This window comes from Cetorhinus maximus, chromosome 22, assembly GCF_964194155.1.
Source record: "Cetorhinus maximus chromosome 22, sCetMax3.hap1.1, whole genome shotgun sequence".
Classification (NCBI taxonomy): domain Eukaryota; kingdom Metazoa; phylum Chordata; class Chondrichthyes; order Lamniformes; family Cetorhinidae; genus Cetorhinus; species Cetorhinus maximus.
Window position 1 is genome coordinate 60,686,879 of NC_135900.1, and position 21,106 is coordinate 60,707,984.

At 45.6% G+C, this 21,106-nt stretch overlaps 1 protein-coding gene across 1 annotated transcript; it reads right to left on the minus strand.

Annotated features, from left to right (window-relative positions):
- Positions 1-34: 34 nt before the first annotated feature.
- Positions 35-6,347, minus strand: efcab10 (EF-hand calcium binding domain 10). Its single transcript, XM_078568412.1, has 4 exons — positions 6,180-6,347; positions 3,661-3,825; positions 3,476-3,566; positions 35-241 (listed from the first exon to the last, which is right to left on the minus strand). Exons 1-4 carry the CDS (start codon positions 6,280-6,282, stop codon positions 199-201), a joined length of 402 nt encoding a protein of 133 aa, XP_078424538.1. The 5' UTR covers positions 6,283-6,347; the 3' UTR covers positions 35-198.
- Between the last annotated feature and the right edge of the window lie 14,759 nt (positions 6,348-21,106).

Genomic DNA, 21,106 nt, shown 5'->3' on the forward strand with positions numbered 1-21,106 from the left:
GGCACTCAATTAGAAATCAATAACAATTTTAAAGTCAAGGTGATAATTATTTATTCAAGCTTACACAAGTAGCAAAAGTTATCCGCCTAAGTCAATTATACACTAACTATGTTGAGCTGAATGTCTGTTGGTATTGTCCAAATAGTTACTGGTAAGTCTACAAGAAGTTAATGGAGACAAAGAAGCTGTACAACTTTATCAAGTTTTGAATGTGGCACAAGTCTTCATTAATCCAGCTTTCCTGAGAATATGAACAAGAACATTAAATAAGAAGTGAATTATATTTGAAAGTCTAATTTACTCCAATATTATATATAGGTCAAAAGAAAACATAAATGTATAAATATTGTTATCACTACACCCCTTTACAAAGCCTCATGAATCTTGAAGAGATCCATTGATTGGAAAGACAGTTTATCAAAATATGATTTATGTTATAAGGGCTCCAAGTTCTAAATGTACTAACTATCTTGATTATTCAAAAAATGTCTGGACATGTTCCTTTTGCCCGCAGGCTTGAGATCTGTGTGATGATCATTGTTTTAAGGAACCTAATTGAATGTTGAGAATAGGAATGAGTGATTAGTTGATGCCAACCATAGAGTTTAAGAGTTTCTTAAAGGTACTGTGATATCTTTTAGTGAGTTTAACCCGATTAGCAAGTTTCTTTCCTCTTTGCTACTAATGATCTGAATGTTCCTAACTAAATGTCAGATAGCTAATGTCATCTATCATCATTTCTAAGTTAACTCAATGTGTAATTAAAAGAAAACACCTCAATACATTTTTGTGTGCTCTGACCAGCTGTTTGCACGTAGGTTTACAGTACAAAAATAATAATTCAAATATAGTCATGTTATCTCCTTCAGTGGTCTTTCTTTCAAAAAACTGAAAACAGGATAATGGTCATATGAAAACACCATAGCATTGTCTTAGTATGTGTGAAGCGTCAACGCTAATCACAGAAGCAGAGTAATGCACAGTTTGATGCCTTAAAGGTCACTACCCGGACTTTTAGTATGAATATGCAAAACATAGAACAGATTATTAACTAGAAGATGAAGTATCTAGTTCATTAGTTGCGAGAACTGTTGCAGTACTATGCCCAGAATGAGTTTTCAGTCATTCTAGAGGAACACTGCTCATACATTAAGCAACTAACACTGATTCATTAAATTAATGGCCAGATTTTGTGGTCAGTGGTGAAGCGATAGCGCCTGCCACTGACCTCAAAGAAAGCTGCCCATAAAGATAAAGCAGGCTCTATGTCGCTAGTTTCCCCTATTCTGATGTAAATTAAATTTTGGCCAGTCTATATGGGATCTTGTTGTGGAACAGTGAAGTCATCAAGTAGGCTGGGCAATCAGATTGAAGAATTATCATATATAGTAAGCCAAAAAGTAGAAAACACTGATTATCAATCACTTTTAAATCATTTTGCAGTGAGAAAAATAAAGATTGGGACATATACACAGGATTAAGGTAGAAGTTGAAATATCAAACAAACTTTAAAAAAAATTTTTTTTTATTATTTTAAAAATCTATGTTTTGTTTGAATCATTGAATGGAGTAAGTGTGGGCATCACTGACAAGACCAGTTGCTTATTCCTAAATTGCTCTCAAGAAGATGGTGGTAAGCTTTTTCTTAAACCGCTGCTGTCAGTGTGGTGAAGGTACTACCCACAGTGTCATTAGGTAAGGAGTTCCAGAATTTTGACCCAACAATCATGAAGGAGAACTTGGATGTGATGGTGTTCCCACTATACCTGCTGCCCTTGCCCTTCGAAGTGGTGAAATGTGCACTCGAAGAAGCCGTGGCTGTAAATATTACACACTGTTTTGAACAGCCAAGGCATGAGAATGCATTACGACTTCAATTTTACAGATGAACATGGGCATAAAACGACAACTGGGATATCATGACTCCAGATTAACAGTAAAGAAATCTGCAAGAGATCTTCAGGAAACTTGGCACAAACATATTTCAGTTCTTTTATTGATAATTTCACTCAACATTAATTAACTGCCTTCAGTCCCTCAGTAAACGCAGATTCTATTATTGTCATAATTAAATCACTACACCTTAATTTTCACCATGACCAGAATTTTTAGCTCGGTGGGTGGGCACATGCCCAACCCGACCGAGCGTGAAATGATGCGCGATGACGTTGGGCAAGCGTCCCGATGTCATCACGCAGTTAGTGGGCACGCACCGGAGCCAGCAGTGCGCATGCCGACAATTAACTTATCAATCGTCCTGAATTTTTCACTGCCTGTCCAACCCAACGGTTAACGGGCAGGTGAAAAGGCCAAGCGGCCTTTGCATTTTTTTGGAAACCTCATCCATGGGCGGGTGAGGTTTCCAAAAGCAAAAACAAATGAAATAAAAACTTAGGTCACATGAGCAGGGACATGTTTTATTAATTTTTTCTGCTGTTTAATGATTTTTTCAGTATATTCTTCATTAACCTGAGGCAGCTCCATGCCTCAGGGAGATTATTCAGTGCTCTATCACACAAATGCGCGAAGTGTGCGCAAGGCCTGCTCGCCCTCCTCCCCCTGCTCACACAGGCAGAGCTCAGCGCTGCCGCTTAAGTGTTATGCTGGGCGGGCCTTAATTGGCCCACCAGCGTGAAATCACGATGCACTGTGGTCGCGGGTGGTGGCTGGCTTCCGGACCGCCCCCGCCGAGCCCGCATGCCAAGGGCAAAATTTTGCCCCATGTCATTAAAAGGAGCAATTACAATCTTGTTTTAAACCCTTGCAGCCCAGTGAGCAAAGGTACCACTGAGCCTGGTGCCAAGTCATACAGACCAGAAAGCTCAAGCTTATTTTGCAATCTGCATTTATTTTCACCTGGGCAACAATTCAGCACTACAATTGGTATTACCATCACTGGGGTAAGGAGGAGAAAGAACAGGCTGGGCTCCCCCTCTGATCTGTTGTGAACCTGTCACTAAAGCAACAGCCAGGGCTTCAAGGGCAGGAGGGAAGGTGATTGTCAAAGAACCCCTCTTTTGAATAAATTCTCAAAAAAATTATTTTTCTCTGCATCACTCCCAAATCTAACCACCTTCTTCCACTATTAGTATATTATGCCTCACTGTCTTCTCTAACCTTCAACATCTGTGTCTTGGCTAAAATTGCCTCCAAAAAAATCCTTTTGTGCCAAACATCTTTTTTACCATTAACAATACTTAGCTTTCTGTAACTTCCATTTTTCCTGTAATCTACGGATTTTTAAGACCAAGCTATGCTTCACCTCATCACTTTATCATTTAGATTGTGTTTTCTCTCCACCATAACACCATTGAAAATCTATGCTGTGTTTTGAACCTTTACCTAGATTCCTCCAAAAACAAATTCATTACAAGTCACATTTCTTGGATCTCACAAATGCTGGCAGAAACTTTGACCTCTGTCGGATAGTTTGGAAGTTACTGACATGATTTTAAGAGTAAGAATCAGTACTTACGCCTCTTTTTTGAATGTTGCCAGAGTGATTTTATTATCAAGAGCACCCAATGGCTTCATTACAAAATCCTTTACTCCCATGGTTTTCAAAGCTGAAACGATTCCAAGCGAGGAATTAATACTGAGCTTCTAAGTTGCAGTAATTTGTACACGAAGATCCTATACAACTGGATATGAGAATCTTACCTTCTCTGTACTGCCTCGAAGTTATATGTCCTTGTCTTGTAGTGTCCAAAATCCCAAACACAGTATCTAAATTTGACTCATCAAACAAGCAAGGGTAGTCCTTTTTAGTCTGCCTGGCAACATTCAGTTTTTCCAGTTGACCTATTAAAAACTCCACTGGCTTGGCTGCAAACATGAAAATAGGTTTAATTTAACAGTTGTTAAATGTAGTTCAGTCAACTACGTTACTTATTTTCTTCAAACTGACCAGAAATAACTTTCTAGGTTTTATAATAGATAGGTCTACAATCAAATTTTTTATAATAGAAACTGTTCCCACTCAAGAGAATATCAAGAACTAGAGGGTGCAGATTCAAAATAATTGGCAAAAGGAGTAAATGTGATGCGAGGGAAAATGCTTTCAAGCAGAGGGTGGAGTCTGGAACAAACTTCTTGAAAAGGGTGCTGGAGGCAGGTTTGATCAAGGTATTCAAAAGGGAATTGGATTGCTACCTGAAAAGAGATTATGTGCAAGGTTACAGGGCTAAGGCAAGGGAGTGGGACTAGGTGGAATGCTCTTTCAGAGAGCCAGTGCAGCCTCAATGGGCCGAATGGCCTCCTTCTGCACTGTAAAGATACTGCGATACTATAGTTTAACAATCTGATGAAAGAGCAGCATGGCTCGAGGTGGCAAAACAATCTTACCCAATTTTCTGTTCACCAGATCACTGTTTCCCGTTTTCTGTTCATATGTGTCTCACTTCGAAAATCATCAGTTCTCTACACCATCTGACACACTAATCTTTCAAGACTATTTATTTGCCATTTTTGTTCACTGCAAGAGGTTGCAGCTCCTTTTCCTCAACTTCTGGCTTAGTCCTCCTTTCAGTCCTACGTTCCTGATCTTTGGCCACCCAGTGTGGAGAGGGGTGGGCAGGCCAGAGGGCTTGAGTGGGTCTATGTCTGGGCCTGGCCAAGCTGATCACCTACAGGCTCAGCCTGGAAATAGGTGATCGGTCTAGCCACCTGCCTCTCTTTCGCTTTCTTGTGCGTGCCAAGACATGGCTGGAGAAAGAATGCACAGTGTCTCACTCCAATTAGTGGGCACCGCAGTGTAAACAGTACTGGATAATGACAACAGCATTATTATTTAAATTTACAAGTTTCTTAAGGTTTAATCCTTTATTAGTTGTGCCCTTCTAAAAGAGGGGGCATTTTGCTAGGCTTTTAATTGATAATTTGTTTATTTAGAAAAGACATATCCAATTTTTCCCCAATGTTGACTGCTCTATGGGGCGTTCTGGCCCATTTATCAATCCTCACTTCATCATTATAACATAGTTACAAAGAATTACATAGATATACAACACTGAAACAGGCTATTCAGCCCAAACACACCTTCCCTGCCGGTTATCAATGCTCCAGTGTGAAAAATAAATATGACAAACCGCCACCCACCAGACTGGTTTAAGGGTCTGCAGAGGATGGGATCAGGAGGTGCAATGTGAGGATGGGTTTGGGGTGGAGGTGCGTTGACAGGGTGAGGCTTAAGATGGACTTGTGGTGCCAGGATGGGGTGCGATGTCAGGGTGGGTTTTGGAGTGGGGGTGCGGTGTCAGGGTGGGGTTTGGAGTGGGGGTGCGGTGTCAGGGTGGGGTTTGGAGTGGGGGTGCGGTGTCAGGGTGGGTTTTGGAGTGGGGGTGCGGTGTCAGGGTGGGGTTTGGAGTGGGGGTGCGGTGTCAGGGTGGGGTTTGGAGTGGGGGTGCGGTGTCAGGGTGGGGTTTGGAGTGGGGGTGCGGTGTCAGGGTGGGGTTTGGAGTGGGGGTGCGGTGTCAGGGTGGGGTTTGGAGTGGGGGTGCGGTGTCAGGGTGGGGTTTGGAGTGGGGGTGCGGTGTCAGGGTGGGGTTTGGAGTGGGGGTGCGGTGTCAGGGTGGGGTTTGGAGTGGGGGTGCGGTGTCAGGGTGGGGTTTGGAGTGGGGGTGCGGTGTCAGGGTGGGGTTTGGAGTGGGGGTGCGGTGTCAGGGTGGGGTTTGGAGTGGGGGTGCGGTGTCAGGGTGGGGTTTGGAGTGGGGGTGCGGTGTCAGGGTGGGGTTTGGAGTGGGGGTGCGGTGTCAGGGTGGGGTTTGGAGTGGGGGTGCGGTGTCAGGGTGGGGTTTGGAGTGGGGGTGCGGTGTCAGGGTGGGGTTTGGAGTGGGGGTGCGGTGTCAGGGTGGGGTTTGGAGTGGGGGTCCGGTGTCAGGGTGGGGTTTGGGGTGGGGGTGCGGTGTCAGGGTGGGGTTTGGAGTGGGGGTGCGGTGTCAGGGTGGGGTTTGGAGTGGGGGTCCGGTGTCAGGGTGGGGTTTGGAGTGGGGGTGCGGTGTCAGGCTGGGGCCGGTCGGGGCCGAGCTCCGGGTCCGGGGCCGAGCTCCGGGTCCGGGTCCGGGGCCGAGCTCCGGGTCCGGGTCCGAGCTCCGGGTCCGGGTCCGGGGCCGAGCTCCGGGTCCGGGGCCGCCTTTGGGCCGATCCCGGAGCTCCGTCCGCCGGGACTCTCGCTCCCTTACCCGGCCGCTGGTACAGCAACATGCTGGTCAGGTTGTCGAGCAGCTCCAGGATCTGATGTTCCGCCAGGTACTCGGCCGCCTCCCGCTCCAGAGGAGACGCCATGCCGGCTGAACGACGCGGTTACCATGGTAACCGGGCCGGCCCAGTCCGGGCGGAAGCTCCGCCTGATCGAGGAGGGATGGGGGGAGGGGCCGCTTCTCATTTCCGCTCAGCCTCGTCTAATTTACATAAAGCAGCAGCTGGGAGGAAAGATCCCGATACCTGGGTTTGGGGGGGGGGGTGTACCACCCCACCCCGGAAAGTAATTGAGTGAAATGAAAATGGGCGCGAAACCTGCCCTGGGCGGGAGCGCACAACAGGCCGGATCGCATCAGCCGCTCGGTGTTACACTAGGCCCCATTTTCAGCTCATTGGGCTGAGTAGCACCAAGGAGGCTGCCTGCCCTCAGAATGGCTTAGGGCAATGAGACATCCGGGCTGCGCCCCACACTTCAATGGCATTTGCCCGGGCATGTTGTGCCATGCATGTGCCAGAAACATCCCAAACAACCACATCCTCATGTCCATCAAACGTCCTGAATTTCAACCTATGATTTTGAAACTTAGGCTGCTCAGGTTCACTGCAAACACTCACTACATTTTGTAGTATTCAGCTGCAAAAGGGAACTTGCAGCTAGGAAGTTAGAATAGCTTCCGCTATTGCAAATTCTTTTCAAGTACTGTGGGGTGTAGATGTTGTGGTGAGTTGCCACCTGATCACACAAACGCTGCAACAAGTATATGGCAGCACCTGTGGATCTGCAACATGTCAGGGAGATAGATAGACTGACAGGGGAATCTCTGTACAGGAACGCCTTCCCTCCAGGGGTACTGTCTGCGAGTGCCTGATCAGACTCCGGCACCCTAACGATGACATCCCTTTCACCACCATTGTTCCACTATACCCCACCTCCCCGTTCATCGGCAAGTCCCGTCACACCTTTCTCTTCACCAAAATCCTGAAATAAAAACCACCAAAAAATCTTGCCATAACATCTTTATCCAACACCACATCCAATTCCCTCAGTGCCTGTCTTGCAAGTGCCCTTGTGCTCCAATTCTACCCCAGTGGGTGCAGTATGGCAGGTGGAAGGCTGCTAACTTTCACTGGGGACTGGTGATTTTCAAGGACACCCTTGAGCAGCTCTGGACTAAAGGCCTGGCTTTGAATTCACCTCCTTGGAATAGACAGTAGCAGACTGGCTTGGCTAGCTGAAAGGCAGCAGCAAGAGCACTGGTAGAGTAGCAGTGGTGGGGGCGAATTGTGACCGCCAACGCCGAGCCGAAAAACAAGTCTGAACAAATTTTTAGCCCATTGACTAACGAAATGTCGGATGTCGCATATAATGCGTGGGCCATACAATAACAACCATTCATTTTTACCCCAAAGTTTTAAGATTGCTAGGGCCATTTGGTGACTAATATGTCGGCGCATTTGAAATGTTTAGACTTCGCGATGCCATTCCAACTTTACACATTGTAAACATTTTAACGTTCGCCGCTGTTGGAATCTCAAAATCCGGGCCAAACAAGTCGAAAGATGTTTGAACAAACAACACTCCACCCAGCCCTTGCCAAGTCACTACCATATTATAAATGTATAGATGGTTCAGTTATCATGAGGACTTTAGTTCCAGACCTTTTGTATGTAAGACTGCCTTTACCACTGACAAACTTGGTCCACATGTCAGTGGTAAAGGCAGTCATAATGTACAAGAATGCTCCACTCCGGTTAATTAACGTGTACGCCCCGTCACAAGTGGCCGAGCGGCTGGAGGTTTTTCAGCAGCTCCCACTGCTGCTGGCGACCTCCAGGCCGGTCATTCTGGGCGGTGACTTCAACTGCATCATCGATGCGACTGGACGATCCAGCAGGGCCGACAGCAGATTGGACGCTACGTCCAGATCCCTGATGGAAACAGTTAAGGATGCCAAGCTGCACGACGTCTTCAGCAACCCTGCAGACGGAGCGCAGCGTAGATACACCTGGTCGCGGCCAGACGGGTCCATTCGTTCCAGGATAGACTTCCTGTTTGTGTCCCGTGCATTCACAGTCAGATCCACCGAGGTCAAGCCGGTGTTCTCTGACCACTGCCTCCTTCCGTTCCAGAGTCCGCTCCGTGGAGCAGGATGAGACGTGCTCACGTTTCTTCTTCCAAAAGGTACACAGAGAGCGCTCTGTGATCAGCAGCCTGAAGGAAGAAGACGGCTCAGTAAAGTCATCACGGTCCGACATTCTGAGGATCAGCAAATCCTTTTATGCCGGTCTGTATGACGTGAAGCCCACGGACAGCACGGCCTCCCAGTCCTTCCTGTCCTCTATCACGGAGGTCTTAGACCACAGTACGCGGGAGAGCCTAGACAAACCGCTAACTCCTGACGAACTGACTAATGCCCTCGAGTCCTTCGAGAAGAGTAAAACCCCCGGAAGCGACGGCCTGCCGGCGGAGTTGTATTCGGCTCTGTGGGACTTGATCGGCCCAGACCTGCTAGAAGTGTACGAGAGTATGCTCCTGGCCGGCAGCATGTCAGAATCCATGAGGAAAGGCATCATCACCCTGATCTACAAGCACAAGGGGGAAAGGGAGGAAATTAGAAATTGGCGACCCATTTCACTGTTGAATGTGGACTATAAGATTCTGTCCAAGGTCATCGCCAACCGGGTCAAATCCGCTCTGGAATTGGTGATTCACCCTGACCAGACCTGCTCTGTGCCAGGCAGGAAGATCTCTGACAGCCTGGCGCTGCTCAGGGATACGATTGCCTATGTACAGGACAGGGGTGTGGATACCTGCCTCATCAGCTTGGATCAGGAGAAGGCCTTTGACAGAATATCGCACACCTACATGGGGGATGTGCTCTCCAAAATGGGGTTTGGGGAGGGAATTCGAAATTGGATCCAACTGCTCTACACTAACATCAGTAGCGCAGTCTCAATCAATGGGTGGGAAACAGATAGCTTTCCGATTAAATCTGGAGTCAGGCAGGGCTGTCCTCTCTCGCCTGTCCTTTTCGTGTGCTGCATAGAACCCTTTGCCGAGTCCATCAGGAAGGATCCGGGCATAAGAGGAGTGACGATCCCAGGCAGTGGAGGCACTCAGGTAAAAGCCTCCCTGTACATGGACGACGTCGCCGTCTTCTGCTCGGATCCGCTGTCGGTGCGCAGACTGATGCACGTCTGCGACCAGTTCGAACTGGCCTCGGGAGCCAAGGTAAATCGTGGGAAGAGCGAGGCCATGTTCTTTGGGAACTGGGCTGACCGATCCTTTGTCCCCTTCACTGTCAGGGCTGACGGCCTGAAGGTGCTGGGGATATGGTTCGGAGGGACCGGGGCATGCGTTAGAAACTGGAAGGAGCGAGTGGCTATGGTGAAAAGGAAACTGGGCATGTGGGAGCGACGCTCCCTCTCCATTGCGGGTAAGAACCTGGTCATCAGGTGTGAGGTACTCTCGCTGTTGCTGTACATGGCGCAGGTCTGGCCCATTCCACGCTCCTGCGCGATGGCGATCACTCGAGCCGTCTTCCGCTTTATCTGGAGGTCGAAAATGGATCGTGTCTGCAGGGACACGATGTACAAGCCTCTAGATAAAGGGGGAAAAAACGTGCCCAACATCGCCCTCATACTGATGGCCACCTTTGTGTGCGGCTGCATCAAGCGGTGCGTAGACCCTCAGTACGCAAACACCAAGTGTCACTACGTGCTGAGGTTCTACCTGTCCCCGGTGTTGCGAAGGATGGGTCTGGCCACGCTGCCGCGGAACGCTCCAAGTAGTTGGACCGTGCCGTACCACCTGTCCCTGGTGGAAAAATTTATGCAGAAAAACACCTTTGACCACAAGTCCATCAGGCAGTGGTCAGCACGTAACGTCCTAGAGGCCCTGAGGGATAAGGAGAGGGTGGACCCTGTGGGATGGTTCCCCGAGCAGACTGTCAAAGTCATTTGGCAGAATGCCTCATCGCCAGAACTTTCCAACAAGCACCAAGACGTAGCTTGGCTGGTGGTGAGAAAGGCCCTCCCCGTCAGATCCTTCCTACACGCCAGGAGTCTCACCCCCTCTGCACGATGCCCTCGAGGTGGCTGTGGTGGGGAAGAGACCGTTGTTCACCTCCTTGTGGATTGTGCCTTTGCAAAGAAAGTCTGGAGAGAGATGCAGTGGTTGCTGTCGAGGTTCATCCCGAGCAGTTCTGTGACACAGGACTCTGTGCTCTACGGGCTGTTCCCAGGGACACACACCGAGACAAACATCAACTGCAGCTGGAGGATCATCAACTCGGTGAAAGACGCGCTTTGGTCTGCCCGAAACGTGTTGGTCTTCCAGCACAAAGAGTTGTCCCCGACCGATTGTTGCGGACTGGCACAATCCAAAGTCCAGGACTACATGCTGAGGGACGCACTAAAGCTTGGGGCAGCTGCCGCAAAGGCGCAATGGGGAAGGGTCGCTGTCTAAGACCTTTCTACCACAGCGCACCGAGAGACTGGGAACTGTTTAGAGCCCCTCGGGCTGTACAGATCAAAATGAAAGGCTGTAAATGACTGTAATATTGTTTGTACTGATGCACCTGGTGATACATTTTGTAAAAGTTTAACCTGGATTGTACCCTTGTAATGTTGTTTTTGAAATGGTTTTGAATGTGATTGAAGATTTTTTATGAATAAAGTATATTTTTACAAAAAAAAAAAAAAAAAGTTTGGTTGGGTCGCTGTCTAAGACCTTTCTACCACAGCGCACCGAGAGACTGGGAACTGTTTAGAGCCCCTCGGGCTGTACAGATCAAAATGAAAGGCTGTAAATGATTGTAATATTGTTTGTACTGATGCACCTGGTGATACATTTTGTAAAAGTTTAACCTGGATTGTACCCTTGTAATGGTGTTTTTGAAATGGTTTGGAATGTGATTGAAGATATTTTATGAATAAAGTATATTTTTGCAAAAAAAAAGTTTGGTTGTTGTTGGCCTCTTCCTTGAGCGTTGGCGAGTCAGGATAGTATTCACTCTGCTGCCACCAGCTCCACACTGGACTCACCTTTTCTAGTCCGCTCTCACCGTCTCTCTTCTTTCCAGGCTGCAACAGAACTCCCCGCCTTCCAGATTGCTCTGAGGTTTTCCTCCCTCCAGGAGTTATTCTGAGGATTCCAAGTCGACCTCTCGCCACCGATCCGGGTTTCACTCCTCTCTTGCTGCCACGTTCGCCTCACAATAGGTATTTCGTGTCAGCTCGTGTCTTGATTCCTATGCTTAGCTCTGGTATCTCCCGCTGTCTTATATCCCTGCACTCTGCTTGTGGTCTCTCCTGATTAAATGCTTCTTAAAGCATACTTCTTTATTTTAGTCACAGTACCAATTCCCCTTAGCCGTCCTTGGTGCTTCTTTTATATCTTTGCTCACATTTACTTTTTCCACACTCGTTTTCCCACTCTCCGGGCCCTTCCTTGTATTTTTTTTCACACATCTTTCTGCACTCCACTTTCCCGTCTCCTTCTAGATCTCCAGTTCCCCTGCTCTCCTACTTGTGCTCCAAAGATGTACCCCAGCAAGCTCCGCCCTCAGTTACTTGGTACCGGAGAAGCATCTTCCTCCCCTGCCGGGATTCTTCATGTTGCCCCATTGGCTGCTCAGAATCAATATTACACAGTGGCTAAGGAGGTAACCTATTCAGCTTTCACCTCCCGTTCTGTTGATATAAAAAAAAATCAAGCTCATCTGAAAGCCATTAAACATATGGAATTGTGTTTGTTTGTTTAAAGACAGTTTTAAAGTATTCATAGAATTTTTTAGGTATACTTATTTTTAAAAATTGAGAAGCCAAGGTAAGTGGCCAAATGTGTAGAAAAACCCAAAGCTGCTACTTTAAAAGAAGTTCTCTCTCCTGTCTTTTCCTGTTTCAGTCACCTTTGCCTACCTTTCATTTAGTAACATAAGATGATTTGAGTTGCAATTGCAGTCTTCTCTAACCACTGCTGATTTGACTGCACAATTGTTAAACAGGAGACAGCATTCAAGTGTTGTACAGTACCTAAAAACCCACCCATCAAGGTGCATTTATACAAAAGCTTCAATACAATTGTCAGTGAGCCTTGTGGAGGAGGAGGCTGATTCGCACCACTTGAGTTTGACACCGTAATAACGGAAAGCTGATGAGACCAGTTAAGTGTGAAAGATCACCATCTATTTTTATTGTATAATCAATGGTTGTTGACCATATGACTGAAATTGGTTCTCTGATACTAAAATCCTTTTATCCCAAAACGCAGAAGAGACCTGGGGGCAGTCTGCAGAATAACGCCGACAACAGCTGCAGAAAATGTTTGTGCCATCTTTGCCTTTTAAGAACTGAAAGGCTTAAAAAGTCCCCCAGCCTGATTCCAATGCTCTGAGTTCACTTGTAAAGAAACTGGACCTCCTGATACCACAGGCACGAGTATCTGACTTCAAAACCTGCTAGATATTCTTCTCATCAAAGGAATCCTGCAGGAATCTTGGTATCTGACCTTAACTACCTGAACTTATTGGAACTACAATTTAAGAGAGGAAAAAAGCTTCCTCCTTCATTGGACTCTCCAAGACACTTGAACTGTCAACTATTCTTTTGGTTTAACACTTGTAGAAGTGCACTATCTTCTTTAATTGTATCTATCTGGAGTGTGTGGTGTGTGACTGACATAGTGTTTAGATCTCTCAGCCTATGGTATCAGGAGGTCCAGTTTCTTTACAAGTGAACTCAGAGCTTTGGAATCAGGCTGGGGGGCTTTTTAAGCCTCTCGGTTCTTAAAAGGCAAAGATGGCACAAACTCTTTCTGCAGCTGTTATCGGCAGGCAGGATCACACCTGGTTTAGAAAGTGCTCAGGAGTTCTTTGTGTTACAAACAGAGGTGGAGAGAGAAACTGAAACTCCCAATTCACTTCCCTTTATTCCACAATTATGTGGTTTATTTTTGAAAAGGTAGATCTGTGGGTAATTTAAAAGAATCAGCAGCAGATTTTCGGGAGTTTAAATAAAGAGGGTTGTTTATTCACACATACATCCTAAAAGATCTAAACGCTATGTCAGTCACACAGCACACACTCCAGATAGATACAATTAAAGATAGTGCACTTCTACAAGTGTTAAACCAAAAGAATAGTTGACAGTTCAAGTGTCTTTGAGAGTCCAATGAAGGAGGAAGCTTTTTTCCTCTCTTGAATTGTAGTTCCAATAAGTTCAGGTAGCTGAGGTCAGATATCAGGATTCCTTTGATGAGAAGAATGTCCAGCAGGTCTTGAAGTCAGACACTCGTGCCTGTGGTATCAGGAGGTCCAGTTTCTTTACAAGTGAACTCGAGTTTTGGAATCAGGCCGGGAAGCTTTCTTTACTTGTCCCACCCCCCTTAAACCAGCTTATATTTCACCTCTCTTCTATTTTTCCTTAGTTCTGTTGAAGAGTCATACGGACTCGAAACATTAACTGTGTTCCTCTCTGCAGATGCTATCAGACCTGCTGAGTTTTTAGTATCAGAGAACCAGTTTCAGTCACATGGTCAACAGCTATAGATATACAATAGAAAGTAGATGGTGATCTTTCACACCTAACTGGCCTCGTCAGCTTTCCGTTGTTACATTGCAAACATAGAGACAGAGATTAGGAGTCCTTTGCCACTGTGTTTTGGAGTAAGCTTCAAACAATGGCAGGCATGAATTCCACAAAAGAGTGCTGTCAAGGCATGTTCACTTAAGGGGGAGACCCCCCACCCATTATGATTCAATTTGGAACTTTCCAGAAGCTTGACAGTTGGTGTTAAATTTACAAAGGTCACCTGACCACCTTGGCAGCTATCTTAAGAGTTCATCAATGTCCATTTTGAAATAAATAAAGGCAGTTCAGAAGCTTCCACACGAGCACAGTCCATCATTAAAGTTATGAATATAACATGCCTTTTACAGGGCATGATACTTGTAAAGCTGTTTTAAATGAGTTGTGACTACAGACTTTTCTACTTGTGATTGTTACATTTTTAAGGCTGGGAATGGTGATCTGTACATACAGGGAGCACTCCTGGATTTGAAAGCCAAATCACAGACAGGCAAAGACAGTCATCTGCGAACACATAAAGCAGCAATTTGTGAGCAGTATTTGCAATATAAGTACATCCTCAAGCATCGCTTTTCTGAATTAGTGGAAATAAATGGTTCTCTTTTCTGTAAACACTGAAAAATTCCACTTAATCTTAATAGAGCGCTGATTTTCTAGGATTGTTTCAGAAGTAATTTCTTCTTTAGTCTTTTTTGTGAGCCAGTGAGTAAAGTGCTCCATCCACTGGTCTGACTCGGAACTGGAGACATTTGAGTAGTCCATAGGTCAATGGTGGCTGACTGAAGCATAAACATTAATAGGAAAGGACTTTGGCACTTGATTTAAATAAAATGGAAGGGAATGTGAAGAAACAGCAAGTCTTTAGCAGAAAACAATAATTTAAACATAATTAACCCCTCAGAACAACAAAAGTTCTTCCGTAACTCAAAATAGAAAATGCCAGGAATGCTCAGCAGGTCTAGCAGCATCTGTGGCGAGAGAAGCCAAGTTAACATGTCAGGTTGATGACATGTCATCAGGAGCACTTTGTTTGCTGTATAGGTGTTATCAATTGAAAGAGATTATTAATGCTTCCTATTATTTAGCGATGAACAGTTGTATCTCAGGAAGTACCTACAGAACAACTTGATGACGTGTTAAAAAACTAAAACAAAATTACAAATTTGAAAGTCCTTATTTGTAAAAAGAGTGGTATAGAGCAGAAAGTTCTTGAAAAAATATGACTTTTACACTCAAGGACATCAGATGCTATACCAATCTGATTTAGTTAATCATCTATAACAGACCTTTGGTAAATTATAAATCTAGTGTTTCACTGCATTATGTACACTTGTACAACGTGCTATAACCTGCCTCACTTTCAGGCCGTTTATTGTTTCTCAAGCAGCACTATAGCAACGTTCATGAAAATTAACAAATTGAAAGAAAAAACCTGTAAATGCTGGAAATCTGAAATAAAAACACAATGGTGTTTAAATAAATGGTCATTAAATAATAGGAAGCAGTAATAATCTCTATCAATTGCTAACACCTATACAGCAAAGAAAGAGCTCTTGGTGAAATGTCATTGGCTGGGTTTCTCTTGCCACAGATTCTGCCAGATCTGCTGAGCATTCCCAGTTAGTTCTAGTTATTAAAGAGCTTTTGTTGCTCTGAGGGGTAATTATACTTAAATTGTTGTTTTTTGTTAAAGGCTTGCTGTTTCTTCACATTCCCTGAAGTTCTGAAGTCCTTTCCTACTAATGGTTATACTACAGTTCAGCCACCATCTGAAATAAAACACAAGAGTTGGAAATGCATGGGATTTCTCCTAGTATCCGTGAAGGAAAAAATAGTTTAATTTTTTGGGGTGGGCCCTTAGTAAGAATTGAAAATAAGTAAGCCCTTCAATAGAATTGAACAAAATGAGAGAGAAAATGGACATCAAAAAATACATGTATTTAGGTATTCAAGCCATAGGCCTGAATTTCATGTTCCCCCACTGGCAGGTTTTTAGGTTGGGGGGGGGGGGGGGAAGAGTGTGAAATTGAAGGAACAGGATTCCCTCCATGTTCCTGCCCGCCCCAACCACACAGCAATTTTATGCTGCGACGGGCAAGGCCTCGGCTGGGAAGCCCACCCTTCCCTCAGATGAGGCCCTTCAGTGGCTAATCATTGGCCATTTAAGGGCCGTTTCCTGCCCAGCCTCAGCTTTTAAGCTGGCAGAAGGATTGTGTGGGGGAAGACCAAAAATCAACGGACTTAGACCTTGTGGGGGCGAAAGGTGGGGGGTCCCTCTATCAGAAGCCCCCTTCTGAAGTCGGCGCCCCTGGACTGCCCTCCCCCCACCGGCCTGTCCCTTGAGACCCCGATCGCACCTCTCCGCTCCGCCCCGCCCCGGCTTTCCCTACCCTCCACCTTTGCCCCCCCGCCCCCCGGGACTCTTTAAACTGGCTTCCGGTGCCCAGACTTAGTCGCAGGGTCTTTGTTCAATTCCTCTTCAGTTCACTGCAGCTCTTGTCGCTACAGGGATTGGAAGCTGCCGGCAAATCAGATTCTTCCGGAGTGAGGGGCGGCAGTCCCGCCTGCAGCCACCTGAAGCTCATTCGAGCGGGAAATGGCTGCGGGGCACTCAGAGTCAGCGGGAAATGAGACCCCATCATCCAAAAAATTCAAGCCATAATTTCTCTTTCACCCTCTCCCTTTCTTTTGTTTAATCTAATTAAAGGGCTCACTTTTCTGACGGTCAATGATCACAACATAATCTGTCTTTCCTTTCAAAAGATGCTGATAAACCTGCTCTACATTTCCAGTATGTTTTATTTTTATTTACAACGATGGAAGTCAACCTGTGTCACTTCTGTGCATCATCCAGTTTTTAAAGAGCAGTAAGTCTCCTGTCTGACACTAGGGCACTTAAAGTAAAAAAAGTAACGTGTGCAGACTGAGAATGATTTCAGTAATCAGCATCATGGTATATTTTGTAGCAATAATTTGATTGGTAAAACTGCCTTGTTTGAACGATCCTCTCTCCAGAAGGAAATGGTTGCCAAGTGGAGCTCCTATAAGACTCTGCTATTGTGTCAGGAAATATCTCCAGCGGTTTCTCAATCTCCAGTTCCATGACAATTTTACCGCTTGCAGTCTCTTTATTCTCTGGCTGTTGTTAAAAAATTGTATAGTCCTTTCTGAGGCTTTCATTAATATTCATTAAACATACCATAGGTTGAAAGGTGTTTCTAATTAAAAACTGTACTAGAGATCTGACCTCATACCCAAACATGCCCAACCCCATACTCAGTGCTGAGAACATTTGGTAAAATTTTAAAAGGTGTCCTGGTAATTCATAACTATCGTTAAACAAGCCTGTTCTTTATAAATTCCTTCACATTTTAGTGGCAAAAACCAACCTTCACTCCTGCCCACAACCATTTTGTCTCCAGACCACCTGTTGACAGCTATTCTACTGTAGCCTTAACACTTTTGACTCTGTAAGCGTTTTATGATTGCATGGAAAATCTATATAATCAGATTTTTTTTTAAAACCTCTCATTAAACATTTCACTAATATATTGCTCTTACCACTGAACGTCCTCATTCTGTGGAAATCTCAAGAGAACATGAAAGGGACAAGCTCCCCACAATTTACAAGGTGTCTCTGGCTGGCATTAGGGCTCAAGTGTTGATTTAGTGCCCTCACTATATTGCAGAGCAGCTTCTGCTTGGAGTGGTTCTGCAACAAGCCAGAGTTGTCTTAGCTGGAATAGATGCTTTATTTTCATGACAGGTGGGTTTTAGAGTTTAATGAATTAACAAATAAATGATGGGAAAGGCCCATGCAAGTCAGCAATGCTAGAAATGCAATTCCCACAAGCAATGTTACTTTCAGTGGCAGTGTCGATATATAAGATGATTACAAAAGGTGCATTGACACTATAATTTCAAATGAGAAACGGAAGTAATCGGATTTGCATAGCTACTGCAATGAAATATGCTACAACAGCAGAGAGGAACAGTGAAGTGCGGGCAGTGGATGTGGTAGTGGGGGGGCGCGGGTAACGGGAGAAGTTTCTATAAGTGGTCTTAAGCATTATTAGGATACTGATGAGAGTGGAGAAATCAGTCATGATGCCATTCCTTTTCATTGTTCTTACTGAAGGTGTGCACTGGATGAATACAGAATTGAGCCTGATTCCGAAGCTCAAACAGACTGATGACACTGCCAAAGGTTCATGTCTGAATAATGGCTGTATGAGTTACGGCTGAGGTCATCTTACTCCCTGGAGTCTGCCAACACCATTCTGAGCCACCCTATCATTATCACTATGATCAGTGTTTTATCCTAATTAAAACTGGAATTACATGTCAACAATACCCTGCAACAGAGATTTCTTCATTCAGATCTGAACAGGAGGCTTTTCTTTCTTGCTACACCACTTGAGAAAACAGACGTAGGCCACTCTGCAATAATTTTGACAAAACTGACGAGGAAAATCAGGGTAAAGTCTACCCTGAGTCTACCAGGATAGTCTTCCATCGCATCATCGCTGCGAAGGAAGGCAAACATCATTACATTACAAGAGGTTAAACATCACTTCCATATTTAGGGCGGTCAAATCCAAGTTACGGTCAAGGCTGAGATTTGAATTAGTAAGGGTATAAGTTCAAATGAAATAGAAAATCTGAAGTATTCCATCACTCCTAACATGTGCCTTATAGATAGCGGACAGGCTTTGGAGAGTCAGGAGCTGAGTTACTCGCTACAGGATTCCTACCCTCTGATCTGCTCTTGTAGCCACAGTATTTATGTGGCTAGTCCAGTTCAGTTTCTGGTCATTGCCTGGCATTTGTGTAGTGCGAATGTTTCTTGCCACTCGTCAGCCCAAGCCTGGATATTGTCCAGGTCTTGCTGCATTTGGACATGAACCACTTCAGTATCTGAGGAGTCTTGAATGGTGCTGAACATTGTGCAATCATCAGCGAACATCCCCACCTCTGACCTTATGATGGAAGGAAGGTCATAGATGAAGCAGATGAAGATGGTTGGGCTTAGGACACTACCCTGAGGAACTCCTGCAGTGATGTCCTGGAGCTGAGATGACTGACCTCCAACAGCCATAACCATCTTCCTTTATGTGGAGCGTTTTACCCCTGATTCCCAATGACTCCAGTTTTGCTAGGGCTCACATGTGCCAGTCAATGACCATCTTCAACAAGAGAGAGCCTAACCATCGCCCCTTGACATTCAATGGCATTACCATTACTGAATCCCCCTCTGTCAACATCCTGGAGGTTACCGTTGACCAGAAACTGAACTGGACCAGACATTTAAATACTGTGGCTACAAGAGCAGGTCAGAGGCTCAGAATTTTGCAGAGAGTAACTCACTTCCTGACTCCTCAAAGCCTGACCACCATCTACAAGGCACAAGTCAGAGGTGTGATGGAATACTCTAGACTTGCCTGGATGAGTGCGGCTCTAATAACACTCAAGAAGCTCAACACCATCCAGGACAAGGCTGCCAATCAAGTGGGCTGCTTATTCACCATCTTCAACATCCAGTCCCTCCACCACTGACGCACAGTGGCAGCAGTGTGTACCATCTACAAGATGCACTGCAATAACTCACCAAGGTGCCTTCGACATCATCTTCCAAACCCGTGACCTCTACCACCTAGGACAAGGGTAGCAAATACATGGGAACCACCTGCAAGTCACACAGCTTCATTACTTGGAACTATATCGCCGTTCCTTCACTGTTGTTGGTTCAAAATCTTGGAACTCCTTCCCGAACATCACTGTGCGTGTTCCTACAACACATGGACTGCAGCAGTTCAAGAAGAGAGCTCACTACCATCTTCTCAAGGGCCATTAGGGATGGGCAATAAATGCTGGCCTAGCCTGTGACACCCACATCCCATGAAAGATTAAAAACAAAGTATGACCCTGAGCTTCCAGGCACCTGTCCTTTTCATTCTCCAACTTGCTCCCACTCTGACCTTGGCCTGGTACAGTGTTCCAATGAAGCTCAATGCAAGCTTGAGGAACTGCATCTCACCTTTTGACTCTGGCATTTTACAGCCTTCTAGACTCAACATTGAGTTCAATAATGGTAGATCATAACTTCTGTCCTCATTTTGTTTAATTTTTCTTTGCTGGTTTGATTTTTTTCTCTTTTGTTTCGCTCTTATTTCCTTTCCTCTGCATTCTGGCGGCAGCTATTCGGGATCCTACCATTTACACCTCATCTAGACACACACTTGCCCCATTACCATTTCCTTTGGTCTTGCACCATGAATACTTTTATCAGTTACTCTTTCCTGTCTTCCACACCAGAGTGGGGATGTTCGCTGATGATTGCACAATGATCAGCACCATTCGGGACTCTTCAGATACTGAAGCAATCCATGTCCAAATGCAACAAGACCTGGACAATACCCAGGCTTGGCCTGAAAAATAACAAGTAACATTTGTGCCACGCAAGTGCCAGGCAATGACCATCTCCAACAAGAGAGAATTAACCATCGCCTCTTGAAGTGCAATGGCATTACCATCGCTGAATCCCCCACTAGCATCATCCTGGGGGTTACCATTGACCAGAAACTGAGCTGGATCAGACATATAAATACTGTGGCTACAAGAGCAGGTCAGAGGCTAGGAATCCTGCGGCGAGTAACTCATCTCCTGACTCCGCAAAGCCTGTCCACCATCTACAAGACACAAGTTAGGAATGTGATGGAATACTTCCAACTTGCCTGGATGAGTGCAGCTCCAACAACACTCAAGAAGCTCAACACCATCCAGGACAAAGCAGCCGCTTGATTGGCACCCCATCCACAAACATTCACTCCCTCCACCACCGATGCACAGTGGCAGCAGTGTGTACCGTCTACAAGATCCACTGCAGCAACTCACCAAAGCTCTTTACTCAGCGCCTTCCAAACCCATGACCACTACCATCTAGAAGATCAAGGGCAGCAGATTCATGGGAACACCCACCTGAAAGCTCCCCTCCAAGTCACTAACCATACTGACTTGGAAATATATCACCGTTCCTTCACTGTCACTGGGTCAAAATCCTGGAACTCCTCACCTAACAGCGCTGTGGCTACACCTACAACATAGACTGCAGCAAGAAGACAGCTCACCACCACCTTCTCAAGAGCAATTAGCGATGGGCAATAAATGTTAACCCAGCCAGTGATGGCCACATCCCATGAAAGAATGAATGGCGGTGTTACCATGCATCTGCTGCCCTTGCCCTACCAAGTGGTAGAGATTATGGGTTTGAAAGGTGCTGTTGAGGGAACCTTGGTGAGCTGAAGATGGTTGGGCATAC

What these genes read in the sequence shown, in the direction of transcription:
- efcab10 (XM_078568412.1), bottom strand. Translation starts at nt 6,282, where the DNA reads ATGGCGTCTCCTCTGGAGCGGGAGGCGGCCGAGTACCTGGCGGAACAT. An exon ending in GTTGCTGTACCAGCGGCCGG is followed by an intron (nt 3,826 to 6,179) that starts GTAAGGGAGCGA and finishes TCATGTTTGCAG; the next exon opens with CCAAGCCAGTGGAGTTTTTA. An exon ending in TTCGAGGCAGTACAGAGAAG is followed by an intron (nt 3,567 to 3,660) that starts GTAAGATTCTCA and finishes GAATCGTTTCAG; the next exon opens with CTTTGAAAACCATGGGAGTA.